Source organism: Camellia sinensis, chromosome 15 (genome assembly GCF_055761805.1).
Source record: "Camellia sinensis isolate YWXY chromosome 15, ASM5576180v1, whole genome shotgun sequence".
Taxonomy (NCBI): Eukaryota; Viridiplantae; Streptophyta; class Magnoliopsida; order Ericales; family Theaceae; genus Camellia; species Camellia sinensis.
This window is the reverse complement of record NC_138975.1, coordinates 62,003,075-62,014,271: the sequence shown is the minus strand read 5'-3', so window position 1 is coordinate 62,014,271 and position 11,197 is coordinate 62,003,075. Positions and strand designations below refer to the sequence as shown.

The window sequence follows — 11,197 nt, the reverse complement described above, 5'->3', positions numbered from 1 at the left end:
CTTTTCGCGACCAAAACTTTTGGTCGGCAAAAGTGAGTTTCCACGACCAAGAACTGTTTTGGTCGGCAATAGATGTATTTTTTGCGACCAATCCTCTTGGTCGGCAATTGTCATTTTTTGCGAAAAAAAATAATTTATTTGTCGCGACTAATAAATTGGTCGCCAAAGCAGAAAAACAATACACCTGTAATTCCTAATAATTCATTCAATCCATAATAAACCTATAATTTTAAAACATCCTTCAAATTAACTGAATCATTAACATTCGACACAATACATAATTCATTAACATTCGACACAATACAACTATTCTAAGTTTTCATTCACAAGTCACATCCATCTAGCATAACAAATTGAAACAATACATAATTCAGATTTACAGCATCAGGAAAATTGCCTAATCCACTAAGTTGCCTTGATAGCCAATCAAAAAATCCTTGCGCCCTTCCGTGCCACGCTTCGCATCCATCAAAGCAGTAGTGATGTAAGGCACCTAATAAAGAAACAGAATTGGAAAATTTATCAGAGAAGCATGATAGTGGCAGCAACACTGGATTGCAAACCCGTATCTTTGCAAAAATCAATTAAATCTTATAAACATGTACATCGTATTGAGACAACTACCTGGCATAATAAAACTGTACCTATTGTTGTACCTGCAAATTTCAGTACACGATGATTAATAAGCTAACAACCATAACAAATACATGCATAGTTAACTATCAAAGCTCCATTGATTCAGTTCACTTTGATATATGATTTTTTAATAAAGTTGGTAAAGTTTATTTTAACGAATAATACCACAGATTAATTAAAACATGAATGATTCTGATGGTCTTACCTTTAGATTAAACTTTGGGTTGTAGATGAGCAGCTTGAGCAGACATTCAATCAGCACTGATGATCAAGGCCCCTAATCTAAGTAATCACACACAAAAGATTAACGTGTACCAAAAAAAAATATAAATTTGCAGTTCACATAAATAAGGTGGCATAACATTTGTGCCTCCTTTCCGTTCTCTTTCCCAAGACATCAAGGGAAAGCATATTCATCCATTCTGCTACCCTACCTACCAGATATGATATGAATGAATACATCTGACGAGTTTTCCTTAAAAATAATAATAGAGATAAAACAAACTTCTCTCTAGTGGATGCATATTTTTGGACAGGGAGTGAGTTTAGGTACTACAGTGCAAAAGTGAAGTGGATGCATATTTGTGCACCAAAGGCTGAAGAGGGCTTGGGATTCAGAAATTTGAGAGAGTGGAATAAGGCCACTATGCTAAGACAACCTTTGTGGGCTTTAAGTAAGAAAGCTGATTCTTTGTGGGTTATGTGGGTCCATACTTGTGTAATTAAGGGTAAGTGTCTTCCTACTGAGGCATCTTGGACTGTCAGGAAGTTTTTTGAACTAAGAGCTGTGGGGCAGCCTTTGATCAATATATCATTGGTGATGGGACTGTTACATTTCCGCGATTTGATAATTGGCATCCCTTGGGTCCTTTGAATAAGAAATATGGGGAAAGGGTTGCTTTTCATATGGGCATGGCTGTGAATAGCAGAGTTTCCTCTTATCATTAATTTTAGGAATTGGAAGTGGCCTAGAGGTAGAAGAGTGGATATTACTGAGATTAAAGCTAATACCCCTGCTAGCTTCGTATCGAATCCTAATAGGCCTGACTCAGTGTTTTGGCTACCCTCTACTAATGGTGAATATACTGTGGCTTCAGCTTGGCAAGCAATTCAAATGGTATTCCCTATCGTCCCTTGACATAAATTGGCATGGTTTCCTCAAAATGTTGCTAAGTGGAGCTTTGTGCAATTGGTTGCTGTTCTGAGATTGAAGCTAATACCCTGCTAGCTTTGAATTGAATCCTAATAGGCCTGACTCCGTGTTTTGGCTACCCTCTAGTAATGGTGAATAGCTTGGCAAGCAATTCAAACACTATACCCTATCGTCCCTTGACATAAATTGGCATGGTTGCCTCAAAATGTTCCTAAGTGGAGCTTTGTGTAATGGGTTGCTGTTCAGTGAGGACTGGCTACAATGGATAGAATGTTTAAGTGGGGGATTGTTTCTGAAAACAAGTGTGTATTGTGCAATGGGTTTGATCACGATCATTTATTTTTTTGTTAATATTTTTCAGCATATACTTGGACTGTTCTTTTGAGGAGAATTCTTCCTGGTAGAAGAATGCCTGACTTTTTGTCTTGTTTAAGACATGCCAAACCAGGCCTTAATTAATATTACAAGATATCTTAGGAATGTATTTGGCAGGGATTGGATGTTGGTATCCGAGGTTCAGCCTGCAACGGTCAGCCCAAAGTGGCCTTGCCTTGAAGGGGTTCCACGTCATAAAGAAAAAGTATTTTGCTGGGATTGGATCTTCTTTAGATTCAGATAATAATACAACAAACTTACTAATACAAGAGCTATTTTTCCCTTTTTAAAGTTACTTCATTTGCTACAAAAAGCCTGAGAAGATTTGCTCATAAGTTGTAATAATACATAGTTATCATTATGATTTATAATGCATTCTTCTGTATGATATTTCATTACCAAATGAGGTAACACATTGAAGTCAATTATCAAGTAATGTAAGTTGGCAAAAACAAAGTTGGGACATTATAAACGTTGGGTCTAGTTCAAATGCGCAAAATGTAGGACAATTACAAACTCTACTAGTTATTTTAATCTCCAAATAAAATAATTAGTGGAAAGTACTAATTACCTTATCAAAAACAGGTACAATATTCTTGTTCAAATAGTTGAGAAACCTATTACTTGATGCACCCCTCTGGAAACCCAAAAAAAAAAAAAAGTTAAGGTGGACAGATAATCATATAATCCACTAAATTTGGTAAAATTGATTGCAAATACAATTTGTACCGTAAAAAATGGAAGAGCCATATGCAGGCAAGATATTAATCTGTCAATGTGGTCACCATCTGAAACCTGCAGCAGCAACCGTTGTTATACCATATATGCAAGACTGAAAAGTTGTCATATTTGTGAATTAAATAACCCACAGAGAAATAGAAAAAAGTATGTTGCTTCTATGCATAAATACATACTATGGTTAGTACATCATGCTATAGTTAGCACATCAGAGCTTCTGAAGATCTAGAAACAAATTATCTACAAGATCAGTTTTTCCTATATCATATATCAAGCTTTCTTGACTTACTATGCCGGAATTTAGTTTCAAAACGATGATGCATTTATGTAAGTAAGAACTAAGAACTGAGTCAATATTCAAAATTGCACATGGGATACATGTGAAGGGCCACCTCCAGAGAAACCAAAGGCCACCATCCAAATGGTTTACAGCAAGACCAAACTTGAGAAAACCTCTCCCTAACAATCTATACAAGAGCACAAAGGAGACACCAAAAAGATCACCCTCCTCGTGATGCCTTTTATAATGCTTCTTTGTTACCCCATGACCAATGCAGTATTGCTTCACTTCTTCCATATGCATAGCAGCTTCTATGCACCACTACAGTAAAAGACTATAACTACGAACCCAGAAATAAATCAAGCACGAGAATCCACAAATACCCAACCATATAAAAAATCAAGAAACAAAATTTACCTTCCTTTCAAAAAAATATTTTGACTCTCCAAAATCACCCTACCGATTACTTTTTCTATAATATCAAACATGATCTTTTGAACACGGCCCACCAAACTGATCAGTCTAAAATTTCTCATGTCCTCTAGTCCTCTCTTTGGAGATTAAGGCAATGAACGATGTAATTAAAGCTCCTCTAAAAACACCCATGCTCAAAATTTAGTGAAAGAGCTGCCATCACACCAAAAAATTAAGATGTGAATCTAGTGAAACTTCAGGGTTCCAAATTAGTCATTTTGTCTTGTTACTTTGAATATTGCATTGTCTCCTTCTAATAATTTTTTGGAAGCTATTTACTTTCTCAATTACAGTAGGGTGGCAAATTTATGTAGTTGCTCATAGGAAAGAGAAATGGCAAAATTTTCAACACACCAAAACATAGGGTGTGTTTGGTTTGTGTTTTGAGATAAAATTAAAAAAAAAAATTTGGGGAGAGAGTTTAGAAATTATTTTGGTTTGTTTGGTTGTATATTTTGAAAATAGTTTTGGAGTTTGGAAATTTGAGATGATTTGATATTTTGTTGTAGTTGAGTAGATATGTGTGAGAGAGAGAGTGATTGAGGAGGAGAGATAAGAGAGAGAAAATGATAGATTGATATGTAATAGAGAGGGAAGTAATTTTGAAATTTTTTTTAAAAAAATTAGTAACCAAACATGTTTTTAGAAATTTTCTTCCAAAAACATGTTTCAAAACACAAACCAAACACACCCATAGTCTTTCTAAAAGTATACTAAATTTGCATAATAACTTAGTTGCACACAACTAACACATAGAAGTAAGCTAACATTTCATGCTTATTCAATTAAATAATCATACAAGTAGTCCAGCACACAGTAGAGAACAAATGAGCAAAACAAGTCTCATTTTTTTAAGAATAAAATTAAAAATTTGAAAGAACTTATCAGAAAGTACTATTATGATGTCAACACTCACAGTAGCTGGTGTATTATCATCGTAATAAAAGATAAATAAATAATACTCTGTTTACCAGCTTGTCATATATGAGACCAGAAACAAGCACTCACATTAAACTGTGCATCTAGATCAGCCTGCCCTTCAATAATTTCAACAAGTTCCTGAACACGCTCAACAGCAGCATTCTGACCGAATAAACTCAAGCTTCTCAAGAAGTCCATGAACAATTTAAATTCTGCCCCCGTTTCATCTTGCAAACTCTGGAACACCACTCAATCAACCTCTCAAAAATATATAAGAACACAAATGACAAACAAAACAAGGACCCAAAATTTGGCATCCTACTATATAGATGGGAAATGGAACCAAGTGACCCACCATATCGGCAAAAGATGACATGGCATATAAGCACAAAAAAAAATAATTAAAGAATAGAATAGACTAATGAACAAAAGAATTATGAACAGGGTCATACTTTTTTCACCAAATCAGTTATATGTCTCTCCATCTGCTCCTGTGGCTTCAATAGTTCTGCTTTAATTGGAAACACCTAAAAAATTGCAGCAGTTATGGTTCACATATGCCAGGGGGAATTAAGGAACTAATAAAAACATTAGGAAATATCTCACCTTATCCCTGATAAAGCATAAAACCTTTTCACGAATGCTTTCCACGGTGCTAGGCTCATAAATGATTTCCTCGGTGCTAGGCTCACCAGTGTTCCCAATATGCTTAAACAAAACTGTTAAGGAAGCTGCACCAAACAGATAAACTAAGATGCAACAACTGGCAACAAAAAAGTGTCATGGTATATAGCTTCATTATGAGAATTGCACAAAGATAGCCTGGCTGATGAGTTATAAAGTACAACAAAATAACACAGCCCAGATCAAGCATGGATTAGGTGAGCTATAAGTGAAAAAGCAAGTGACAAATGAATAACAAATGTAGTTCAAAAAAAATGTATTAAAAATGTGAAACTAAGTTGGAGACCCCTTCATGGGGATCCAAATTGATAGTTTCATTTTGTTATTAGAGATGGAAACCCCTTCATGGGGATCCAAATTGATCAGTCAGCACTCAGCACCCACCCAAAAAAGAAGCCTTAATTGAAGAATATTTATTCAAGGTTCAAGAAAGGTGCTCTAGTTTCAAGGGTATACTGACAGCTATTTTGTTTGATTAATAGTATGCATCCCATGGACAACCTATTAGGTAAGCTTGATGCACTGTAGAAATGATGAATCAGCAAATCAAGCATATTACCCTTTCATCTCTTCCACAGGTGTTTAGGAAACATGGAGGATTTCAAAACCGGCATCAGCAACAGCACATTTCATATATAAATAATAATTAAAAAGAAAATTATGCCCTCTCTGACATTTTGTTCAATTTTATCTTAATGGAATAAGTTTCTACATCGATTAATTAATCAAGTTGAATTCTTTCTGTTTCTGGCCTAAAGCTAAAGAATAAAGAATGTCAAGAGAAAGGAAAAAAAGTTCTCCTTGGTGTTCAATACAAATTGTTAATTACTATAAATATGAGAACAACTAAGAATTCCATAAAAAACAAGAATATTTACTTCTCTAACAGCACATGCATGGTCTTCCTCATCTTTGTTCTTTTTCCCACGGGGAAAACTCCAGCTTGTTCACTCTATCTGATTTTTGTTATTTTTAAAACAAATGCCAAACACTTGATGGACAAGGCAGGACATGGCACCACACAACTGTTTTTCTTTATGACATTTTTTTTTCCTAAAAGAAAGAATTTATTAAATGAAACTAATCATAGATAGAGTGAACCCGTCATTGCGATTGTTGCCAGCCTCATTGAAACCCTAGATTGAAGGCTTCAGCGACCACAATCACAGCCTTTGTCGAAGCCCTGGATATCAAAGCATCCATCGCAATTGAAGAGTTTGCCAAATCCCCCATTGCAGTCAAAGCCCCTCACCGAAGCCCCAATTTTCATCAAATTAGACGAAATTCTTAACAATAAGGATGTGAACTACAAAAGGGCCCAAAACCACATAAGGCAATTTTTGTTATTTTTTAATGTTTGGGAGGTGCAATGCAAATGGGCAAATCCACAGCGGGGGATGAGGAGAAAAGTGGATTTTGCCCAAATATACTTTATAATTAACCACGGAATTGTACTGCAAATGCATTTAGCAATAATTTATGATTCAAGACAAGGTGATCAGGTCATTGTTAATTGTTACACTCATCAAACTGACCCACAAAACTGGTTCAAATTGCTAGCCCAATATTGGAAGGCTCATTACTTCAATTAGTCCCCATGCCAGATAGCCCTTCTCTTTTGTTAATTAAAGTAGTTTTCAGGCTACCAATACGACCCCACCTACAGCCTTATCCCAAAAAATGATGGCTCTCACTCTCACGAAGGTTTGAAATGCTATGTTGCATGTGTTACAAACATTTTAATATAGAATAAATATACACAGAAATGAAGGAAATAATTATCATGCACGTAGACACATACAATGAATAGGCTTATACCTCAAGATCCTTTGCTAAGAACAAATCATGGAACTGATGCAGTATCTTCTCCAACAAGACTAGTGAGTAATATGCCTCTTTCCAAAAGGGAACTGTAGCTTCAACAGAAAGATCTAGCTGTCCATTTGTAAGAACATTGATAGCAGACTGGAAAATGCTTCTCATCACTGGCAACACACCATTGACATGTTTTTGAAAGCCTTTCCTCATTACTTCAACCAATAATCCCAAGACCTACACAAAAATGTTTTAAAGCCAAAAAACAAATAAACAAAACCCATATAGTACAACTTCAAAGCAAAGAAAGCGAACACACAACTTGCTATTCATGACTCAAATTAGATTCCAGAGTTCATACTACTGCATAATTATACAAAGAATGTGTGTGCAAGAGAGAAACAGGGGACAAGGGGAGGGAGGTGAATATGGATTCCATCACATTCAGCATCCAATTATTAAGGGCCCGTTTGGTTCCAGTTGTGTTCCATGTTTTCATGTTGTTGTTTTCAAAAATTTTGAATACACAACAGAAAAAAATGTTTGGTACTTGCTTTTGTTTTTAATTTTTTTGAAATCTGTCTTCAATACAAGGTTCAAAAAATGACAACACAAAAAGGATGTTTTCACCTTCACCAAATCAAGTGAAAACATGCGAATGAACAGTAAACAAAACCCAATTCCCACTTCGAATTCTCTTAGAAAAAAACAAAAACATGTTTGATGTTATATCCTTCGGTCTTTTTTCAAAAATTAGTGTAATTTTTTCACTTCTGTTAAAGCATATGATCAAACTTTAATGTGTTTAATGTTGCATATGGTCAAAATTTAATGTGAATGCAGGCTCACACATGCTAGCTAAAAATCTGCAAAATATACAACTTGCAGACCAGTTTTGATTACTTTACCTGGGCTGCAGCACTCCATAAATGCTACTTTCCACCTAAGTACCAAGAGAGACTATACTCAAGAATGGAATGAAGTGAATGCGGGCTCACATGCCCAATCAGAAGCTTTACAGCAGCTCCAGTCATGGAGCGGACTTTGTTGTCATAATCATTAGCCAAACAAACCACCAAATGAACAAATATGGTCTGGGAATGCTCATCTATAATGGCTTTTGGGAACTTGATTACAATTGCATGGAGCATTTCAAGCACAGCTTCTCTTCCTGTCGAATGTTCATACCTGCAAGAAAATTAAATCACTGTAAGAGAAATTAAAAATAATAGAGGTAAATGAGATGTGGATAATTACTATATCCTTGCCTCAGATTTGAAAGCAAGAAATCAAGATGCTGCTGCAAACGTTTCTCTGAAAGATGATAGTCAAGTAAGAATTGCAATAGAATTTGACTGCATTTTTTGCGAATTGGCTCCACTTGACTTGTTACCAGAAGTTCTGCAACCCGAGTCACAAGATCGTATATCTCATGGACTACAAGTTTGCGGTTCACTATAGCCTTTAAAAGTGAAAGAGCAACAAACGAGGGATTTCTTTCGAGATCAATAAATAAAGGAAACTGGATCACCATATGCAATTGATCTGTGGAAAGCGTAATCCTAGTGCTCCGCAGAAGCACTGTTAGCAAACTTAGACATGATTGCATCACAAGGCTGCCAGCATTTACAGAGCCTTGAGCTATAACCAACAGAGAGGTCTTTATCTTGTCAGCTTGTGATTCAAGAGATGGTAGAGGCAGCCTCACCAGTGGAGCAAGGCACCTGAGCGTTGCAGAAATGATATCTTCGTATTTGGCAGTCAAGCAGTCAGTGAGCAATCTTACAAAAGGATCCAACATTGATAACAGTTGTTCGTCCTTTTTGTTAAGTTTAGTATTCTTCATGGAATTGTGCAGCACCCCAAGAGCAAACACTGTAATAAGATGTGAAGATTGTGAGCCAGAGTCAATTAACCTGCCTGATGTAATAGTTTTGCAGCTTGCCTCATCTCCAGATTGCTGATTGGCCTTTGCACGAGTTTCATGGGTAATGCCATCTTCTATGAGGCCATATAAAAAGATAAAGAGGTCTGTCTGATTAACTGATGGATTGCACTCAATACCAGCAGCTATGTTGTTTAACATAGTTTCCAATTTCGATTTCATTTTTGGGGTTAAATGCTTCTGCAGACAAGTTGTAACAGGTGAAAGCAACTTCAAGGCATGCGTTTTGAATGTGATGTTTTGGGCAATTAATTTCAGGGTTTCGAAAGACTTGCGCTTTCTAGTCTCTTTGATTTTTGAAGCAATCTTTTCCACTTCCTTTTCCTCAGAAACATCTCCAAAAATATCATTCTCCACCACAGAAAGAAGTTCTTCCAAACAATAATCCAACTTCCCACTAATTGGATTCACAAGACACTTAGACAAAATAAAATTAAGAGTATATCCCAATACATGCAACTCATATCCTTGTTTTAACATGAAGAAGAGAAAGAGGAAAACAAAAGACAACATTTAAAGTATAATAAAACAAAAGAAAAGAAAGAAAGAGAAACTTAGCCATTAAACTTGCTCAAATAAAAATAAGAAACTAAAAACACAGGATAATGCAAAAAAATTCAGATAGATAGCAAGCAGATATTTCTGTGTGAAAGAGTTCAGTTACTTACGCCATATCAACAATTCTTTCCTTCTCTTGAGGAGCAAGGGCCATCACAGGCAAAAAAGAGCTTGCGCTTTGCAACTGTAAGCAAACTTACTATGAGCACTAAGCAAACCACATAAAACCCAGAACAATATATATATATATATATATATTTTTTTCTCGCAGGGGTTGGGGGTGGGGTGGGGGTGGAAGTGGAATAAGGGGAAAGGAAGAACAAGAAAACATGCTAGCTAGTGATAATACCATGTAATAACCAGCCATATATTCAGGAGTGGCACCAATCGGAACTTGTGAATCATACACAACAAGTCCAACCTGCAAATTTGAAAGAAGGTCAATTAAAGCTAAACCAATACAAACAACACACAGATTGAAATAGAGAAAAGAGAGATTGAAATTGATCGAACCTTTAGACGAAATCGAACTGCTTGAAGCTCTGAGACGGCGTAAAGATCAAGCACAGAGAGAGAGAGAGAGAGAGAGAGAGAGAGAGAGAGAGATAAGAGGCAGGAGAACCGTCGTAGGATTAGGGTTTGATAAGAAGAGAGATCAATCATGGAATAGAAGGAAAGGGTAATGTATGTACCTGAAGGATGAGGTCGTCGTAGATATCGATGATCTTGTTGTAGGATTTGGAAGCCATTGTGTCGCTGTGGATCGCTCACGACGGTCAGATCTCGGCCTAGGACTCAAATCAGATTCAGATCTCGACTTTCTTCTCGGATTCGGCGGAGGCACAGGCGGAGGAGAAGGAGGAGGATCATCGACGATGTAGATGTGGCGATCTGTGGCGATGGGGTGAGGTTTGGCGGTGGAGGAGAATTTGAACAAAATGTTGTGTGTAATTGTAAACAGAGAACAGGGGTGGGCGCGAGATTTCCCTCTAAAATAATTTCGCCTTTAACGACTAAATTCGGTTTTTGTCGCAAAATCTCAAATATATAACGACTAAATTTTTTTGTTGCCAAATCTCAATCAACGGTGACTAAAATATTAGTCGCTAAAAATATTAATTTGGCGACTAATTTTTTTTGGTTGCTGAAAATAAGTTTTTGGAGACCAAATTTTTGGTCGCCAAAAAATATGTGACCTTCCGCGACCAAGTTTGTAGTTGGTCGGCAAATGTATACCACTTTCTGCGACCAACTCATTTTTTGGTCGCCAAAATATAATTTTCTGCGACCAATAATATTTGGTCGCCAAAAATAATGATCATTCGCGACTAATTAAAATTTGGTCGCCAAATGTGATTTTTTTGCGACCAAAATTTTTTTAGTCGGCAAAAGTGGTCGCAAAATGTGTAAATTCTTGTAGTGATATGCCTTGCATGCTTTCCATATGCTCATATTGCATGTGTAGTTAACATACTTAGGTTGCATCGCATTTGCATGCATCTTTCACCTCTTGATCAAGCCATGATAGAGGTTGAAAGCCCCTTTGTTTGCTTATTTGCATTGCATTTCATTTAAAATCAAAGTGCATACTTGGTTTCTTTGGCCATCATGCATTGAA

The 11,197-nt window shown here is 36.4% G+C and overlaps 1 protein-coding gene and 1 long non-coding RNA gene across 2 annotated transcripts; both read right to left on the bottom strand.

Moving 5' to 3' along the window:
* Window positions 1–216: 216 nt before the first annotated feature.
* Window positions 217–9,534, bottom strand: LOC114306553 (uncharacterized). The gene is made up of 9 exons (XM_082908266.1): window positions 8,345–9,534; window positions 7,985–8,264; window positions 7,080–7,313; window positions 5,184–5,308; window positions 5,030–5,104; window positions 2,894–2,959; window positions 842–2,801; window positions 625–656; window positions 217–493 (listed from the first exon to the last, which is right to left on the bottom strand). Exons 1-2 carry the CDS (start codon window positions 9,532–9,534, stop codon window positions 8,009–8,011), a joined length of 1,446 nt encoding a protein of 481 aa, XP_082764392.1. The 3' UTR covers window positions 217–493; window positions 625–656; window positions 842–2,801; window positions 2,894–2,959; window positions 5,030–5,104; window positions 5,184–5,308; window positions 7,080–7,313; window positions 7,985–8,008.
* A 153-nt stretch (window positions 9,535–9,687) lies between these two features.
* LOC145813629 (uncharacterized) lies at window positions 9,688–10,995 on the bottom strand. Its single transcript, XR_014356817.1, has 4 exons — window positions 10,272–10,995; window positions 10,093–10,121; window positions 9,929–10,000; window positions 9,688–9,763 (listed from the first exon to the last, which is right to left on the bottom strand). It is a non-coding gene; the product is annotated as an uncharacterized LOC145813629 (long non-coding RNA).
* Window positions 10,996–11,197: the final 202 nt, after the last annotated feature.